Raw genomic sequence first — 20,638 nt, forward strand, 5'->3', positions numbered from 1 at the left:
TATTGTCCTTTTAGAAGTATAAGAAGCAGTGACATTTAGGTCATGACAAGAGAAGAAATACGTAGCCTTTGTGCATGGAAAGCCCAAGAACGATGGGCAAAGGCCCTGGGAATCCACTCCTTTGGAAACAGAAGACTGTTTTGATATAAAAAAGCGAACAGAGAAAGAATACAAGGTTAACACTGGATGCAACTTTAAATCCTTCAGCACAGTGCCTAGCAGCCATAAAAAAGCAAACAAAAGTCTGCAAACCCTTTCCAGAGGCGATGAATAGAAACAGAACAAATCACTCTTGCCTAGATAAATGCTACATCCCTGTACTGCTTTGCTGGCCATAGACCTCCTCTGCAAAAGGCATTAAAGCCATAGGGAAGGGGAAGAAAAGGCACTCAGAATGAGGGCAAAAAATTCTGATGTATAGCTCTTGAGCTAAATTACACAAACCAAGTTAATGTAATTGGCAAATGGATACTTAGAGATGGAATATTTAAAGAAAATCCCTCTTGAAGAGGCCAAGGAGCCAGTGAAAGAGACTGCTCTAGGCTTGTTGAATACAGGCAAAAAATGAAGAAAAAAGATTGACATTGTAACCCAAACAAAGCTCAGTGGAGAGGCAAGAAGAATTAAGAGAACAGGTCTTTGCCCAGACAATGAAAGCCTCAGCTAAAATCCTAGCCACACCATGCAATTTATTAAAAGTTGTTTCTTCCCCCATAACCAACCAGCTTCCACTAGTCTCCAGCGTTCTTTTCTGACTTATTTCATTAACATTTCCTTCTTTTTCTGGAGCAGTCAGGGCCCCAGGGAATCTCTTTTCCCCCGCCTCACCCCCACCAATGGGGCATTGAATGAGAGCCAGGGTGTTGTCTGTGAAAAGAGAAATTGCAAAACCACAAATTGCAGAAAATGGTTACTGCCAAAAATCGAAAGGAACACACGATATCACCAAGCCTCTTAAAAAGCAATTGCGCATTTTACAGGCCTCTAGATAATTCAGGTTTCTTTGGCAACTTTCTCACCCATACCACCCAGAAGATAATTCTCTTCCACCAGAGGCAGTGGTCCTAAAGAATATGAGCGGTTGAAAAGAAAAAAAAGAATGTGGGTGCAAGTCTTTCCAGAGCACTGACCTGGCCCAATAGTGTTCTATTTTCTTCTATTGTGTAGCATTAATTTGAAGGCCCAAAGCTTGCCACCAGAACACCAAGGACTCCCACTAAAACAGGGAGGGTCTCCAATAATTTAATAAGATTATTGGCAATACAAAGCATTTTTAGATGGTAAAATTTTTCCAAAACATTATATCATGTGATTATCACAACAACCTTTCGAAGGGGTCAGGAGAAAATGTCTTCCTTCCTCTCTCCTTCCCCAAAAAGATACTTTGAAACCGAAGGGTTAAGTAACATACTCCAAGTCATACTACCGAAGGAGTGAACTGGGACTTAGCCATTGGCCTTTTGATCTTTGCTCCTGAGTTCCTTCCATTGCCAGCCTTATTCCTCTATGGGGGCATATTTTCCTGACTTGGCTAAAGCTGTCCTCCATCCGTGGGTTGGGATTTTATGTGTTGCATATACATTTCCAGGACCTTTACTTGGAAAGTCTCCTGTCATTCACTATAGATCTAAGTCTTGTTTGAATGGAACGTTGATTAGGTTGTTTTCCATTTGTATTGGTTGAATAATACAATCATCATTAGGACAAAATGTCAACTCCAGAAGGGCTGGTTCAATGTAGCTTCCAAAAAGAACCCAAGTCAAGACTGCCTGGTGATTTTAATATGTTTCCGTGACTCCATGGGTCAGACCAACCTTTCCCCAGTTGCTCAGAGATTGCTTGGGGAGCTGGGTAGACCCATTTTGTCTGGATTGTGTATAATCCCAGTGCAAGCTTCCTTCTCAAAATATTTACTAATGAAATAGGTCACTAAGCACCCTGTATGTTTCTGAGAAAAAAAAATGTGAAAAGAAAACAATCACAAATTGAGACCTCTAAAGTAAAATAGCCACCCCCCCACCCTTTTTTTTCTTGCAGTCTGAAAGATAAACGGTGCTTTCAACTGAAATTTTGATAAAGAGATCCTGGGGTAACACGTAGGTGTTTACATTTACATATAGTGACTTAAAATGCTGCCTTAAATTGCCCTTCATCAAATTTTCATGATTAGTATATACCAAGTATCTTTTGGTATTTAACATTAACTCATTTAAAATACTAGTAAACCTAAATAGGCAGTAACAGTATGGTAAAGAGCTACCAAATATGAATATGCAAGAAAGTAAACATAGGCAATTTCCCCTGAACAGCTTTCTGTGTTCAAAAGAAATAATACAGTCAAAAGTTAACATTTGTACAAACAATATACTCATGATAGCACATGAAAAGGAGACTACTCATAAAATCTAACATGACTTTCTTAGTAAAAGCTGCTTAAAACATTCATAGCGTGCAGGTGTCTTGATAATGCAATAAAGACTAAAGCAAGATAATACAGAGACTGACATTTTAAAAAATATCAGTGAATGCGTAATACGTTGACATTAAATCTGAATGTTTTGAGGGTGAATGTCTTTTGTGCTAACGCTTGAGTATTTGATGTACAGCAGTGGGATCAATTTATTCTAGAGAGCAAACAAAAAACCATCATCCAGGGAAATCAGTAAAAACTAAGTTTTTCCTGCAGTTCAGCTGAACACATAATCTTCTCAGGGACTGAATGATTCAAAAGAGAATTTATTAGAACATGTATAATATATATAATTCAACTGTACTCTTTGGATTCTGATAGGTACTAGAATGTCTAATTAAATGCTTCAGTGACTACTGAGGTGCATTCTCTGCTGGAAATTCTACATGAATTAGAAGTTGATGTATCCTGCATGAGGGTACATGACTCAAACATCTACCTTATAGTTGTTGATTACTTGCTTAGTGACAAGCAACTTACTACATTTTGAGCTACTTTTGAACAGCTAGGGTCTTTATACTAAAGCTAAATCCACCTCCTGCTTTTGGAAATTGGATATTATTAAATTACACCAGAGACATACGAAACTTTCTTTTTTTCATTTGTTAAAATTATTCTTACCTTCATTTCATTAAAAAAGAAAAAAAAATCACCCTAATTCCAAAGACAAAACTCAGAACTCCCAGTTCAGATCTGCTATAATTTTATTTGGTCTTTCAGAATAGAGGGGATTTGTAATTTGGGTATAGACGCTGGAAGTACTAAGAATAAAGAAACATAATACACAGGAGATTAGTTCTGGAGAGAATACTGGTTTACCGAGTGGCCATAACACAGTACACACACGAAGGAATTATTAAGGTTACTACCATGTAAACGAGAAACAGTCTGTGACTACACGGTGAGGAGCAACTGGGAAAAGAGTAATAAATTAGTCATTTGAGAGAACTGAATATTTAAATGTTTAGTGTCACATGGTCATAATATATAAATGAATATTGCCTATTTTTTTACTCCTCACTTTTATCTAGCTTTAGATGCAATATTGTCACAACCACAATTAAGTTCAATCTGCTTCCAAAATGGTTTCTGAAATGTTCCATGATGTTATACAAATCAATAGTATGAAATGTTAGATTGGCTGTGTGTGTTGAGCCAGACTTTAAAAATGCAGCAATGTGAGATGGGAGCCTTAAAGATTAGGAGGCTTTAGGAATTACAGCTGAGAAGTAGATACTATTTCAAGGAGGAAATGTACTTACATTTTGCTGCAAGTAAAATGCCTGTCTTTAAAGAGTAGCCTCTGAAACAAAGAAAGAAAAAAAGAATGTTAAAAAATTGTACAGTAATCAATTCAAAATGAAAAAGGAGTCACGTTCGAAGCCACTGACTGAAAAAAAAAGAGAAAGAGAAGCCTAGCCTACAGACGAATATGTATTTATTGGGAGAATTTTCTTGGGGATACAGGAGGCTGTAGCCTAGAAAGAAAACATTCATGCTAGCTGCTGTATCTCATCACATGCTCAGCTCCCTGCTCCTTAGTATCCTAGAATTTCAAGACTACTTGATGCTCACTTTGTCTCCCAGGTCCAATCTTGGAGACAGAAAACATGGTAAGTCTGGCTGGCTCATTCAATGGCTTAGACGCTCATCATTCTCTTGCTTCTGGTTCATGCTGACATTGTACCTTGTTCTTGTTGGCCAAGTTCTGACACATTGTTCCTTTAAATGAAACTTCTCCTAAAGATTATGGTTTTTTCAACTCATACTTATTAGGATAAATGGACAGTTTTCTTTTCCAAGAAATAGAAAGCTTTTGTGGGAGATGCGAGGAGGGGGATTGAAACCAATGCCAAGTTTCTCTTTATTCAAGATGTTGGTGAAAGGGGAGGGACAATTAGACTGTGCCTATGCTTGGAAGGCCAATTGTGCAGGTAATTTATTCAGTGTGACAGCCCACCAGACAATTCAGCTTGCTTCCAAATCCATAATTTATTGGACCTATTGTGGTTATATTGAAAGGGGTACTTTTTAGTGTAGTAGGTTTAATAGGAAATGGCAGGAAAGTCCCTATGATTGATATGAACTATTTGCATTCTGAGATTCAAGTGATTCCAGATCATCTCTAAGGCTAAGCACTCAAATCATGGTGTCCTCAGACCTACAGAAAGATCTTTCCACACCACCTGCACTGATCTGGATAGGTCAGATTAATTACTTCAGTGATCAATGTTTTTCCAAGCTCTGCCATTTCTTAATAATAGTAGTGTGATTTGGGCAAACTGGTTCAATGCTCTGAGATTGATAGAAATATTACTAGTGGCTATTTCAAAGAATTGCCATAAGGGTTAAATAAAATAATATATATAAAATAGTTAGATAAAGTCCTCCTCATGTCAGTGTGAACCAGAAGCAAGAAAATGATGAAAGTCTTAAGCCATTGAACTAGCCAACCAGACTTATTGTATTTCTTCTCTCCAGCACTCTCTCCAATTCTACCTGGTGTTGTTACTGTTGTTATTATTATTATCAGAAGGCCAAGTTGTAAAACCAAATTAAGAACATATGATAAATCCATGAAATGGGAGCTGGGAAGGTAGCTATGGAGGTTTTGCTTGGGTAAGATGTTTCCATTTATGACAGTCAAAGCTGTACCCTTGTCCCAAATTCCTCATCCAGATTGCTTTTCTCCAATTTTCATTCCTCCAACTACTCAGTATCTCCAATCAACATCCTTATTAAAAAATCTCTACGTGTTTTAGCAAGCCACCTAATTCCTCATTTACTATCTGTGAAGACGGTTAGGAGTGGGGCTCATGGATTGACAAATTGTTAAATTATTAAATTTCTGGGCCCATAAATAATACAGATAATTCCTCTTTATACAGGTAAGAGGTTGATGCATTTTTATTGGACTGAATTTCTTAGATGGATTCTATAGTTTGACCCGACAAGATCTCACATGTGTCACTAAGCACTGAAAATTCTTCTGAAATTGTGTACCCTTCAGCTCCTTTGAAGAACCTGTTGCTAGGAAACAAATTTGGAACATTCTCACCTACTGAGAAAAGTTTTTACTGCTGCCTCACATAATGCGTTCTTCTTTGGCCACAAAAGTATTCACAAAGAAAATTATCTGTCTATTACTTCACAGATTCATTGGACAAGAACTCTTCATTTGGGCAACATTTTCACAGCAATATTATTGATTACTTTGAAAACTATTCAGGGATGTCCTTGAGACTGCCTTATGTATCTATTCAATTCAATGTTACTGATCATTTTTCTTGAGGTACAAAATAAATCAAGCAGTTAAGCATACTGTGGCAGTGTGCTCTTTCAGGCCAGAGAGTTACATAAAAACTCACCTCTGCTTTTTTAAAGCTTATTTCCACAACAGACAAAGAAAAACCTGAATTCTTAAAGGAGAAAGAGAGGCCTTCAAATTGTTAACTCCTTCACTGAATGCTTATTGAGTGCCTACTATGTGCAAGGCACTGTGCTGGGCCCTAATAACACATCCCCTCCCCTCGTGATTAACCTCTGTCTGGTTGGAGGGACAACTGGACAGTTTAGAGGGATCACATCACAATATAACACAAAGTTACAACAGTGGTCAGTGAGGAGGGAAGACGGAATTGGGTAATCAATCCAGATAGAAAGGTCCAGGAAGTCTAATGTGGGGAAGCATTGAAATAGCATCTGGTAAAAAATTCATATTTAATAATAATAGTTAATAATATGGAGTGCTTAATGCATCAAGAACCTCCTAAGGTACTGAGCAGTTTATTCCTCATAATAACCCTAGGGAGATATTATTCTTACGCTAGAGCAGGACATAAGAAGGCAGATGGGGAATGTGGAGCAGACCAAGCAAGGGAACATCACCGAGTGCAAGAACCCTGGGCAGCAGGAACTGGCTCACTTGAGGGACCACCATTTGCATGATTTGTGTATACTTTGGCAGAGACCATTCTCCCACCACATAAGGGTTTTTAAGAGATCATAAATGGGGATCTTCTTATGTGGATCCTAGAAGACTTTAGCTAGGGAAGCCTAGTCTCTCTGCTCCCACCTCAGGGGAGATGTGAGGTACATCCTGGCTCTGCCCTGTGCTATGCCCACCTCAGAAGATCTGCATGGTCAGCAGTTTACCCTCCTCGGATCATGGTAGGACATGTGCCTGATTCAGTAGCAAGGTTCATACAGAACAGACTTTGTCCGAAGCCCTGGACACATTCTTTGGTCCCTTTGCTGGAATCCGCTTTCATATGAACTGTGCTGAACACTGAGGATACATCTCTGTCTGTGATCTCTTCTGAGAACATCTTTATCTTTAAACCAAGTGCTCAACCAGGGGATTCTTCACACCATTCATTGATCTCAACTCCTCACCCTGGTTCCTGTGGTTGATCCCATCTGGTTGTCATCTGTAACCTACAATTGACACTCATTAGAAAATAAGATCACTTAGAAATTTCTGAGTGTTTTATGCTGATTAGCCTATCTAGCTTGAGTTGTCAGTTATTTAAAATGTTTATGGTTTGTAAGAAGTTGCATCAATGCAAGTATAATTGCATAATGTAACCTATGGAGTAAAATCTCCTATATACCTATTCTTCTTTATGATACACAATAATCTAGTTTCTATATGTTCAAGATTATGAATGTTGAGATGAGGTGGGTACTGTCCTCTTATTCTGAATTTTGAATTAATTCTATTTTATGTTAATTTTACTTATTTGCTTAATGCTATGGTAGGACTACCTATTTTCTATCCCACTGATTCTCAGGAGTATAGGTAACCACTTAAATTACCTGTGAAATTAATTTAAGAATGAAGGTTTTATTTAAGATAGAATATGCCAGTTATCAGATAATAAAAATAATTTATGAATAGTGTATCTCCTCTTTGCTTTGATCAAGTGTTCTTTAAAAGCCAAGACTATGTGATGAAGGCATAGGGATGTGATGTCAAGAGTTGTAGGGGCTCTGCCCATGGCCCCCACTCTGGGGGCAGAAGCAATGTCAGGGGGCCAGGAGTTCAAGTCTCGATTCTTCCACCAACCTCCAGTGTGACCTCTGGCCAGTTATTTAATCTAAGTCTCGAGGCCTTCATCTATAAAATAGAAATAAGAGTAGCACTGTACTTCTCCTAAGATTGTTGTGCTTATTGGAGGATATATATATAAAGCATTTGGAAGAGAACTTGCCCAATCCTAGTGCTTACTATGTGACAGTTATGTTGTCTTCATTAAGTCCAAACTGAAAATTTACTGTACAAAGAACTGTACCATCCATTGGATTAAAATATTCTGTACTAGTTTCTTAAATGGTTATAACTGGGGGACATGACCTCTTTTGTCTCTGTGGGTTCTGATTTGACCCACAATGAGCTCAACTTTAAAAAGTGATATCAGATTGTTTTTCATGACTTCTAATAATTTTGCTCACAGTTGCTTTTTAATCCCTTGGCCTCACTCGTGTTTTACTAATTTTATAAACACTGCCAATGGCTTCTCCTACGGTATTGGAATTTTGCTGTTTTTTGTTTTTTCCTAGCCTTGACTCTGTGCCTTTGCTGAGGCCTTGGTGAACCATTCCACTGACTTAGCATGTTTATTTATAAATGACTCCTTGTGTTTTGATTTCTTTATAGCTTTTTAACAGTTAAAAATATTTTTAATCTAAATAAGCAATTTTCATTATCAAACATTTAGAAAATATTTAAAAACCCACTCAAATAAAGTAAAAGAACTCAGAACTGCACAGATTTATTTTGAAGCACACAAAGAAGTGAACACTTTGTCCAACACCCCCGTTTTCCAGAAGTAATTCTATCAACAGCATGTGAGGGTATCCTTCTAAATATTTTTATGCTTATGAAAGCATGCACATATAAACTTTTATCCATACATACGTATGTCATGAAAATTTTTATAACAAAAACAAGGTCATGCTAGATAAATTTCTATAATATGCTTTTATCCTCTTAATGACATTTTTGTGGACACAGATTCCAAGTCAGTATATAGAGATCTCCTTATTCTTGTTAGTGGCTAAGTAGGATTCCATTTATGGACATGTCCTAACTAATCCCATATTCATAGACATTTACGTTGTTAGTAATTTTTTGCAATTACAGTGGGCTTGTAATGACCAAGCATTTTGAACATTTGCTTTTAGACGTGAGGTTTTATACTCCAAAGTAGTTCTTAGAATTGCAAGTACTTTATAATAGGGTAGATGCAGCTTAATATTAGATGAGTTGTGCAAATCACTCTTCAAGAAGGTTGAAACTATTCACCCTCTATCAACAATAAGATGTGTCCTCTATATGTATTTTTCACTTAGCATGCATAACTTCCATTTCTTTGAGTTTTTCTTCTCTGTGTGCTAATCTTCCACCTGAGCTTCAAGATCCTTATTCAGTTTTCAGCAATATTTTTGAGTTTCAAGAACTCTATTTTTCTCAGATCATTCCTTTGTAATAATTTCCCTAGTCTCCCTAGGAATTTGCATTATATTCTTTTAGTGTCCTTTGTCTTTCTTTCTTTAAGACTATCTCACAGAGAGCCACCTGTTCTGATTGTGTTGTTCTTTCCTCCTTCAAACTGCTGAGTCATCTTCAAGGCCTTGTGCATTTTTTCTCCTCACTGTTACTTGTCTGCAAACATCCAGATCTTTCTGACCCATTACAGTGAAATAAGTTCTCAGCACACATGTAGGCAGGCTTTTGGGGTCTCCTAACTAGTAGTGGGTCTGCAAGTTGTGAGAGGGAAAGGAGGAATATTTTCCTGGTGAACAGGCTTGTAGGCTAGAACCCCTCAACTGAGGGTGCAGGTGAAGCCTCCAAGTTCTCAGGATCCTCCAGGCAAGTGCAGAGTGTGGCAAGTCTCTTCGTATCACACAAAAAGAGTCTTTTGGGCTCCTCCCCAGCCATACATCTAAAGCAAGCAGTCCTGCTGAGAACAACCACTAAGGCCAATGCTCCCTATACTTGAATGTGTCCACAGATCACCTGGGACCTTGCTAAAAAGCAGATTCTGATTTGGAAGGTCTGGGGTGGGGACTGGAATTCTGCATTTCTTACAAGTTTCCACACAGGGCAGTAGGCTCTATGGGGTGGGCCCCTTGGACTGAAGAGAAAAAGAGCCTGTGTTCCCTGTTTCCTGGGAGGCAGGCATCTTCCCAGGCTTCAGTGCCCTCACCTTCCCCAGCCCTGTAAATGATGGTGTCCAGAAGATGCCCACCAATGGCTGAATCTGCTCACCACCTCCAAAACCTGCAAGCCAGGGTGTCGGGGACTCCTGTACTGCAAACAAATGTAGGCTGAGCTTTAGCTTTTCCCATCTACAGATAACTGTGTTCGAAATCGCTTTGTCACCCCTGCAGAGAGCTGGGAGAGAGTTTCTTCAGGTAAAGTTCATCCATGTTTCCAACCACTTCAAATTATATTTGGACTTCTGTATATCTTGATTGCTATAAGAATATTTGAATGTATTTTTAACCATTTAAAATTATTCTTGGTATAGACTTATATCTGGCTATCACTGAACTTAAAAAAAGTATTAATTTCTTGTACATCATATAAGGTTCTGTTTGATTCTAATGTTTATTGACATTTAATTTTCCTTATAAATTTTCATAATTTGGTCACCTTTCATCTACTTCAGGCCTTTCATCAATAGGCATATATACAAGCAGATGTATAAATATGGCACATATTTACATATTTGATACAGTTTGGATGTGTGCCCCACTCAAATCTCATGTTTAAATGTAATCTCCAATGTTGCAGATGCAGCCTGGTGGGAGATGACTGGATCATGGAAGTGGATTTCCCATGAATGGTTTAGTACCATCTCTTGGTACTGTCCTCACGATAGTGAGTTCTCATGAGTTCTGGTCATTTAAAAGTGTGTGGCATCTTTATGCTCTCCCTCTCTTGCTCTTGCTCTGGCCATGTGACCTGCCTGCTTCCCCCTTCACCTTCTGCCATGATTCTAAGTTTCCTTAGGTCTCTCCAGAAGCCGAGCAGATGCCAACATCATGATCCTGTACAGCCTGCAGAACCGTGAGCCAATTAAACCTCTTTTCTTTATAAATTACCCAGTCTCAGGTCTGCCTTTCTTTCGTTCGTTCGTTCGTTCCTTCATTCCTTCCTCCCTCCCTTCCTCCCTCCCTTCCTTCCTTTCTTCCTCCCTCCCTCCCTCCTTTCTTTCCTTCCTCTCTCTTCCCTTTCCCTTTTCCTTTTTCGCTTCTGTTTCCCTTTCCCTTTCCTTTCCTCCCTTCCTCTTTCTTTCTTTCTTTTTAGATCGAGTCTCTGTCACCCAGGCTGGATTGCAGTGGTGTAATCATAGCTCACTGCAGCCTCAACTTCCCTGGTCTAGGTGATTCTCCCACCTCGGCCTCCCGAGTAGCTGGGACTACAGACATGCCCCACCACACCCAGCTAATTTTTGTATTTTTTTAATAAAGATGGGGCTTTGCCATGTTGCCCAGGCTGGTCTTGAACTCCTATACTCAAGCCATCCACCTGCCAAGTTGTCCTCCCAAAGTGCTAAAATTACAGGCGTGAGCCAAAGCACCCAGAAGCTATTTCTTTATAATAATGGGAGACTGGACTAGTACAATATTTAAATGTGTTTTGTTTTTGTTCCCATTGCATTAACATAGCTTCAGGGCTACAGTTTTATCATTTTATTATCTGCATTAATTAATTCAATATTTATGAATATCTCTTTTTCCAGGTATTGTATTAAGCATGAGAGTGATCAATAAGTGATGAGCTCCCCCTTTGAGGGGCTTGCATTTCATTTGGGAGTGCCTTGTTGAATGCTTTCAAGCTTACACAGTTTTTCCATAGATCATCTCATGTAATTCTCACACCTTCAGAAGACAGAGAATAAGTTTACCAGCATACTAAGTTACTGGAGGAAACAAGAATCAGTGAGATTTAATGATCATCTCCAAATCATGCTACAAGTGATTTGAACTAGAATACAGATTTTCTGACTTCAATGTTACTGCCTTTTAAGGTCATTTTGGATTTGAGCTTAATATTAAAAAGCCAAGGGCCTCCTAATACCTTTAATGAAACTGCTCTGACAGTTTGTACTGGTTTCAGTAGCCGCCATTGGGGCAGAAAATGACCCCAAATAACTCACAATTGAGTTGTGATCTTTAGTTGTGGTCTTCTTAAAAAGCAAAACACACAACAACAGCAACAAATTCAAAACTGACTACCAAAACAATAAAAAGATTTCCATGCCAATCCCAGATTAAGAAGCCAGATCAAGCATAAACCCTTATCTTCAGGATAATGACATTAAGAAATTCACTTAAACATGGCACTGTCAGAAAGCATGTCAATATCATAAATTATATTCTATCTTGAATATTAAAATATGTTATCAAAACAATTATATTGGTTGGCCACAGTGGCTCATGCCCGCAACTCCAGTACTTTGGGAGGCCAAGGCGGGTTCACCACCTAAGGTCAGGAGTTCCAGACCAGCCTGGCCAACATGGTGAAATCCCATCTCTACTAAAAATACAAAAATTAGCCAGGCATGGTGGTGCACACCTGTAGTCCCAGCTACTTGGGAGGTTGAGGCAGGAGAATCACTTGCTCCCAGGAGGCAGAGGTTGCAGTGAGCTGAAATCACACCACTGAACTCCAGCCTGGGTGATGGAGTGAGACTCTGTATCAAAAACGAATAAACAAACAAAAACAATCAATCAAAAAATGCACCTACTCTTTAACATAGGTGAATTATTAATAGCAATGAACTAGATTGTCCTTTGTCCAATAATGTATTTATTTATCAAATATTTATCAGATATCTAAAATGTGTTCTAGGTATTGGATGTATAATGCTGATAAAAACATGGTGATTATTTTATTATTGAGACATTTGTAGTCAGTCTACTGTATATGAGACCTATTAGAAAATGACTCTGCAATTATAGGGATGTGTGAAAAGTATTGTAATAGACCTATGCCTGGGGTACCTATAGGAGCAAAGGAAGTTCTTCCTAAATCAGATGAAGGCAAAATTTTCCAAAAAAAGATGATAATAGGTTTGCAGAAAAAATAAGTTAAATGTTCAAGTAAGTTTGGGAAACATTGGATCAAAGATCAATAAATGTTTTTATGGCAGTCTTTTTTCAGAACTTGTAATATTCTAATATTGGGTATGAATTCCAGGGAGAGGAACTGTCACAAATTTATGTGATGAAAGTACCCTTTATTCCAAGGGTATTTGAGGGACACACATGGTGAAGGATGGCTCTGGTGATCCAGAGACACTCTCCCAGAGAAGTGATGTTCATGTCAGAGCTGAGATTTCAAGATGATTAGGTGTTGGGCAAGAAGAAAATGTGGAAAAGAGTATTCTTTGCTGAAAACAGCATGTGTGAAGTCCCCGAGACAGGGCACGTGCTGAAGTAACACAAAGTAGCTCAAAAAAGTTAGACCAAAGAATTCCACATGGAAGAGTGAAAAGAGATGGGACAGAGACAAGCAAGAGTTAGATAATCTCAGCCAGGTAAGAGGTTGAACATTATTCTGAAATCCAAGAAATGTATTTAAAAGTTCCTAAAATAGGGAAGAAGTATGAATGGATTTGTACAGCATGGATTTTAGAAAGGTCAGCTTGGAAAAAGGAATAGTCAGAAGGAGTTATTTAATTAACCCAGATATCTGTGTTGAGGAACTGAACCAGAGGAGAAATATAGGGGAGGGAAGAGGGGAGGGAGGGGGGGGGGGAAGAGAGGGAGGGAGAGGGAGAAAGAGAGAGAGAGAGAGAAGGGGCTAAGGAGAAACAGGCTGTAGGACCAGGTGATCTATTGGATGTGGGTAGGGGATTAGGTGACACCTGGAGAATGGGGTGGTTGATATGGTTAGCCACAGAAATGAGCAATATGAGAGAAGATTTTGTTGGAATCTAATGACTCACTAGGAGGTAGAATGCAGGTGAGAAAGGATGAAGTTCTAAGCTATAGCTGTGGCCAAAGTAGTTTTAGACACGTTGAATTTGCGGAGCCACTGGGACATGTAACTGTTAAGATCCTAGCAAGTAAATCTGTTAGAGATAACAGTGCTAGAAATCTAGAAGTCACTAATTATTCTTCAGGGAACACAGACATCACTTAAAAGTTCTATACCCAAAACCCCTTAACTAGGGAAAGACAAGTACAAATTATTTTTAAACATAGTATGGTAAAAAAAATTATTATTCAAAAGCTAAACTGACTAGCTTCCTTTGCCTTTGAAGGAGAGATGAACTTACTCGTAACAGTGGGAAAATAAATTTCTATATTGGTTTCTCAACCTTAGTACTATGGACATTTGGGGCCTGATTGATTCTGTGTTGTGGAGGCTGTTCTGTGCATTGTAGGATATTTGGCAGTGTCCATGGCCTCTACCTGCCATATGTCAGTATTATCCTCTTCATCATTTGTGACAACAAAAATGTCACAAAACATTGTCAAATGTTGCTGGAGGGGCACAATTGCTGGGCCCTTCCTCCTCAATTAAGAACCACTGCTCTATGCATTCCGTTCAACATAACGTGGTGGAATTTCGAAGAACTCTGCTAACTCTTTGGAGTCACTAAAATTGAAACCATGAGGAAATGGTCTTTGACTTAGCAAATGCACAGTTGGTCTAGACCTTGAATCGGTGGTCTAGGAGTCAAACGCTGCTACAGAAGACAGTGAGAGGGATGCAATTCCTAAAGTCAGCTAGGGGGAGTTTGTTGAGCAGTAGAGAGGTGAGATCTCTGGAGAAGGGAGGGCAGTGTGAAATTTTTGCTGGCTGGAAGGATGGAGGGAGGTCCTTTAATGACAGGGATGCTTCGTATTCAATCCTCAATTATTTACTGTTCTGTGGAGTAAGATTCCTCCCTTGTCCTAAAGTCCTGATGTGGGTGAGAGAATGTTATCTCCCAGGATTTTGTAGAGATTTTAAGTGTGGGGTTTAAGCTTACAAGCTTTGACTGCACCATCGTCATCTTCTCTTTCTTTTTATATTTTCCTTTTTCTTCCTTTTATTTCACATCCTACGATAGAAGCTTTCCTTCTTTGAGCATTATTTCTCTGACTAGAATTCCCAATAGGCTTAATTATCCCATGGGATGCTGAATTTGAGGTGTAGGAGGCCAGAAAGGGCCCTTTAGGCTGATCTGGGCAGAGTTTCACCTAAAGAGCAGCATCATTAACAATGTGGGGTCCTCCACCTGAGGCTTTGCTTTACAGATAGGTAAATTGAGGCACAGAGGAGTGTGCCTTGTTTAAAAAATAGAAATTAGGTCTTTTGGCTCCCATTTTTATGCTTTTTCTAGCAGAGCGTATCATCTATGGAAATCACCCTTCTCTGATTAACTGACATCAACATTTAGAAAGGTCTTTGATTTCTGCACTAGCCACTTCAGTGTAATAACCCTGCTAGAATAAAAAAGCAGAACAAGAGTTGTTTGACTAAAGACTCTCTCCAATGATGCCTCGAAGTTCCATTTATATTCAAATCTTTTCTACATGACATCATTATGATCCGACTCTGAATATTTTCAACTTTCAGACATTTCAAATTTCTAACTCCAAGTTGTCAGCTGACAATTCAGACTCACAGAAATCTTTCATGTCTCGTAGGCTACTGTCCAAATGTTATAATTAAATAATAAATTTCCAAGGATTAGTTATTCCAATATCAAAGCAGTAGTTTTTGGCAAGGAATAAAGGATCTGCTTTCAAAACTGCTGTGGATAATATGAAAGCTGATCAATGACCAGTGTTTACATATTTAGCTATCAATTTTAATAGAACATTTTCTTTGAGGCCACTTACAAAATATTATGAAGCCTACATACATAAAATTTTGGGGAAAAAAAGCCACACTGAAGTTCTTTCTCACAAAAGGTGACCTCAATTGATGCTGCTCTAAAACCCTTCTAACAGGAGAGTAAATGGCTTGAATTCCTTATGAATCGGAGCATGAACTCAGGCAACTGTTTACTCATCTTTTTATCCTCCATGGTGTCTAGCATATTCAACACATCATGGCTATTCAATAGAGTGCAGTGAGGTGAATGAACCTCTAGGCTTCTCCAGCAACACAATTCTGTCTGCCCAGCAGCCTCCCACCCACGCTGCCTCTGGCACCGATAGCTGTGCCTGGGACCAGGTACATCGTTTGTGGGGCTCTGTGAAAAAATGAAAAAATGGTGCCCCATGTTATAAAATTATTAAGAATTTCAAGACAGTGACAGCAGAGCATTAAACTGAGCACAGAGTCCTGTGTGGCTTCACTAAGTGCAAGCCCATGGAGCTGACCCTATCTGTGCCCAACTAGTTTTGCAGCTTTCTGATTCCTTCATCTACATGAATCGCACCTCCTCTGCCAAGTGAAAAACCTATGCTTGGGCTACCCTGAGCTCCTTCTTTCCTGTCTCAATCGGATTCTTTCTTCTCGGGCCCATGCCTCTCCATCTTCCTGTTCTTGTGCCTTTCATTGTGTTTTCTGGACCCCTGTTCTAAGTTGAGAAAACTCACCTCTGTCTCAGCCTTCTCAGTGTGTCTGCTCACCTTATTGGTAATGGGCTTTCTCACACAATAACCCTGTAAGGTAGGTGCTATTCTCATCCCAATTTACAGATGAGGAAACTGGGTGTGGTGAAGGCCAGACAGAGAAGTTAAAAACAATGCCCAAAGTCACAGCTGGTAAGCGATAGATTCTGGATCTGGACTCAGGCAGTGTACTGCTCTCACACCTAAGCACAGTGCTCTGCTGCTCCAGGATCATCCCCAGTCAGGGCTAAAGTACACAGCTTCCTTGTACAGAGCCCAAATTACTTGGCCACAAAAGGTGACTCTATACCAGAGGCAGGAGTTTGGAGACGAGGATGACAGATAACCATAAGTGAACATAAGCATCATGCAGGAAATCCTCAGAGATACTGGAAAAGTAGGTGGATTTCCTCCAGTTATGTGGATGGGGACTTATTTATTTAACTTGGTTATGAAAGGAAAGGGTTACTGCCCCAAAAGGCTAGAGGCCTTGGGGCAGTTGGTTTATACATATCAGTACACATTGCTATACATCCTTATTTTTAATAGCTGTATATTATTTGTTTGCATGTTAGCCCATTTTTTTCCACAGAGGACAACAGCAGCAGATAATAGAAACCATTAGGAGAAATAGACTCAAATGGGCTGAAGAGGACAAGTGGGTTAAATATTCCAGAGGTCTAAGAGAATGAGGGCTGACTAGTAGCCTCTGGGATTAGTGATGGAAAGGTCAGGGGAAATCTTAGAGAAAGATATTTTGCAGAGTGGAAGGAGTGGAAACCAGATTAGAGAGAATGAGGAGTTAGTGGGAGCTACAGTTGAAGAAAGAATGACGGGGGGAGACACTAGCATTCTTTTTTGCTAACCATGTATGTATGAGGCATATGCATGATCTAATTTGAATCTCCAAATCACCTGTGCAATAGGGAGCATCATCCCGTTTTTTAATACAAGAAAGATGTAATCTCAGAGATGTAACTATTTCAGGCCACACTCCTGGCTTACCTATTTTCAAAATTTGCTTTTCCTACTCTTTGACCAATTTTGGCTTAGAAAGGCAGCAGCCCCTCTGTGAAGCTTTTCTTGATGCCCTCCACCCTCAAGCTTCACCATCTCAGACAGAGATCATCACTGTGTATCTTGGATGTATTCTTATTAACGCATATTTCGTTCCTCTAAACATTTTCTACTAAAAGAGCTCTACAACAGAGGTGAGTTAAAGGCACATCCCCAGAGGTTTGAGGATATGCCAAAGAGACCTCCCCACATTTTTGTGAAGTCTGATGTATTCTCTTAATAAATACAGGCTAATTGTGCTTCTGCTCCCAAATACATTCTAGTTTGTGTTAATACTAAAATGTTTTAAATTAATTACCACTGAGGTCACTCAATCCATCTTTTATACCTATATCTGGAGTAAGAGACACCCTAGTTTTAAACTTTCTGCCATACTACTCTCTTGCTTCCTGGGGCATGAGAATGCCCATTTGGGATGTGTGGATATATATTAAGAACAAGTCTTCAGGACTGTCCTCCCATCCTTTGCCTCCCTGGGCACAGTACGATCCCTAACATATGAAATGTTTAAGTGAACTGAAGTGAACTCAAAGGGATTTCAGCATATATTAAATAGCCATGTGCTTATTGCTTTAAGAACAGCTTTTGGGGTAAGAGTTATGTGGACTGAAATCCCAAATTACTTCAGCCTCAATTTCCTTTGTAAACCAGAGATCATATTAGTCTTCCCCCAAGATTGTTAGAAAGTTGAAATGTGTTACTCTATGGGCAGCACTTAGGATGACACCTGGTATATAGCAAAGCTTTCTTAAATCAGGGGAAAGGTGTAGATAGCTTAAATAGATGGGAGGGAGAAATGTTTCTCCTTCCTCCTGCCTCCCTCTATTTTCCTTGAGGTGGAGGCTTCCACACTCCCACACATGAGTGAGGGATGTGAAGTGAGAATGACTGACTTCTCTCTTCACCCTTTTACTTTCTCCTCTGTCTAGGAGGAGATTGTCTTACTGGACTGTGCGAAACCAGACATCCAGTGTGGGCCATGTTTTTATAGTGGGTAGGCTTGTTGGTTACAGCCACTGCTCGTGTACACAAGAGACCGGGGTTCCTGTGTTGATGCTGCAAGTCAGGGGCCTGCTGTCTTGGGGCCAGCTTTTCAGCCTGTGATGGGATGGTTGAGTTACATTGCTCTGGTGCCAGCTCCAGGCTCTTCAATTAGAGAAGGGTAGTTAGAAACCCTGGTTTGGCTTCTTTAGTCAAGCTTCCCAGCTGCTCTGTATGTTAAAGTTACTGGATACTCCCTGGCTACCAATAAAGTTGATAGTTTGATACCATTTAGTGAAGAAGAGGGGGTGGAGGATTAGCATCTCAATCCTAATAAGTTAGTGCACTGCCTGGAAACCTTAAGAATAAATACAAAGAACTCAGATGTGAGGCTGCTGCTCTTGGTACAGCTATTGTGAACAGCTTTAGCATGAATGGGCAATGCCAGTCTTAGCTTCTGGCTTGCTTTGGTAGCAATGTCTTGTAGTAAATGTGCTGCTGAGACCAATGTTGTGTTATTTGGACCAACTAGCAAAAAAACTCCAGCTACATTTCATGCAAGGTAAAGAGAACTACAGTGAGTGGTTTGGGCCTTTGGGTATAGTGCTAGGCACTGGAACTACTAGCTCAGCTGATCCAACTTGGGTTCCTTTTTCTTTTGTATGGAGTTGCATAGGCTCAAGGAGGACTGCTGAAAAACTAACCTTCTCATTCATGTAGCCTGCCCACAGGCTTCTGGTCTCAAACTGGATTTCTTCATACAGCTTATTTCTTATCCTATTGGCACTATTCCAAAAGAGAGAAAGAGATAATCCTCCCTAAATTACTGTATGAAACCAGTATCACCCTAATATCAAAACCAGGAAATAACATAGCAAAAAAAGAAAACTACAGACCAATATCCCTGATGAACATAAATGCAAAAATCCTTAACAAAATCCTAGCTAACAGAATCCAACAGCATATCAAAATGATAATCCACCATGATCAGGTAGGTTTCATACCAGGGATGCAGGGATGGTTTCACATCTGCAAGTCAATAAATGTGATACACCACACAAACAGAATTAAAAACAAAAAGTACATGGTGATCTCAATAGACACAGAAAAAGCATTTGACAAAATCCAGCATTTCTTTATAATTAAAACCCTCAGCAAAATTGTCATAGAAGGGACATACCTTAAGGTAATAAAAGCCATCTATGACAAACCCACAGCCAATATTATACTGAATGGGGAAAAATTGAAAGCATTCCCCCTGAGAACTGGAACAAGACAAGGATGCCCACTCTCGCTGCTTCTATTCAACATAGTACTGGAAGTCCTAGCCAGAGCAATCAGACAAGAGAAAGAAATAAAGGGCAACCAAACTGGTAATGAGGGAGTCAAACTGTCACTGTTTGCTGATGATATGATCATATACCTAGAAAACCCTAAAGACTCATCCAGAAAGCTCCTAGAACTGGTAAGTGAATTCAGAAAAGTTTCAGGATACAAAATTAATGTACACATATCAGTAGCTCTGCTATACACCAAGAGCGACCAAGCCGAGAATCAAATCAAGAACTCAACCCCTTTTATAATAGCTGCAAAAAAATTAAAATACTTAGAATTTACTTAACCAAGGAGGTGAAATACCTCTACAGGGAAAACTACAAAACACTGCAGCAAGAAATCATGGACAACACAAATGGAAACACATCACATGCTCATGGATTGGTATAATCAATATTGTGAAAACAACCATACTGCCAAAAGCAATCTACAAATTTAATGCAATTCCCATCAAAATGCCACCATTGTTCTTCACAGAACTAGACAAAACAATCCTAAAATTCATATGGAACCAAAAAAGAGCCTGCACAGCCAAAGCAAGACTAAGCAAAAAGAACAAATCTGGAGATATTACATTACCTGGCTTCAAACTATAGTATAAAGCCATAGTCACCAAAACAGCATGGTATTGGCACAAAAAAAATAGGCATATAGACCAATGGAACAGAATTGAGAACCCAGAAATAAAGCTAAATACTTACGATCACCTGATCTTTGACAAAACAAACAAAAATGTAAAGTAGGGAAAGGATACCCTATTCAACAAATGGTGCTGGGATAATTGGCAAGCCACATGTAGAAGAATGAAACTGGATCCTCATCTCTCACCCTATACAAAAATCAACTCAAGATGGATTAAAGACTATAATCTAAGACCTGAAATTGTAAAAATTCTAGAAGACAACATTGGAAAAACCCTTCTAGACATTGGCTTAGGCAAAGGCTTCATAATCAAGAACCCAAAATCAAATGCAACAAAAACAAAGATAAATAGATGGGACTTAATTAAGCTAAAAAGCTTCTGCACAGCAAAAGAAATAATCAGCAGAGTAAAAATCCCACAGAGTGGGATAAAATCTTTGCAATCTATACATCTGACAAAGTACTAATATCCAGAATCTATAAGTGATATGGTTTGGCTCTGTGTTCCCACCCAAATCTCATCTTGAATTGTAATCCCCATTATCACCATGTATCATAGGA

General features: G+C 39.2%; 1 protein-coding gene across 1 annotated transcript in view; it reads right to left on the bottom strand.

Moving 5' to 3' along the window:
- Positions 1-20,638, bottom strand: part of ANKFN1 (ankyrin repeat and fibronectin type III domain containing 1) — a 361,962-nt gene that overhangs the window by 287,721 nt on the left and 53,603 nt on the right. Inside the window, exons 2-3 of the mRNA XM_054457189.2 lie at positions 18,805-18,886; positions 3,733-3,773 (exon numbers count right to left, since the gene is read on the bottom strand). Coding sequence (XP_054313164.1) covers positions 3,733-3,773; positions 18,805-18,816 — 53 coding nt within the window. The 5' untranslated portion in view covers positions 18,817-18,886. The remainder of the gene's footprint in view (positions 1-3,732; positions 3,774-18,804; positions 18,887-20,638) is intronic.

The sequence above is a fragment of the Pongo pygmaeus genome, chromosome 19, assembly GCF_028885625.2.
Source record: "Pongo pygmaeus isolate AG05252 chromosome 19, NHGRI_mPonPyg2-v2.0_pri, whole genome shotgun sequence".
Lineage (NCBI taxonomy): Eukaryota > Metazoa > Chordata > Mammalia > Primates > Hominidae > Pongo > Pongo pygmaeus.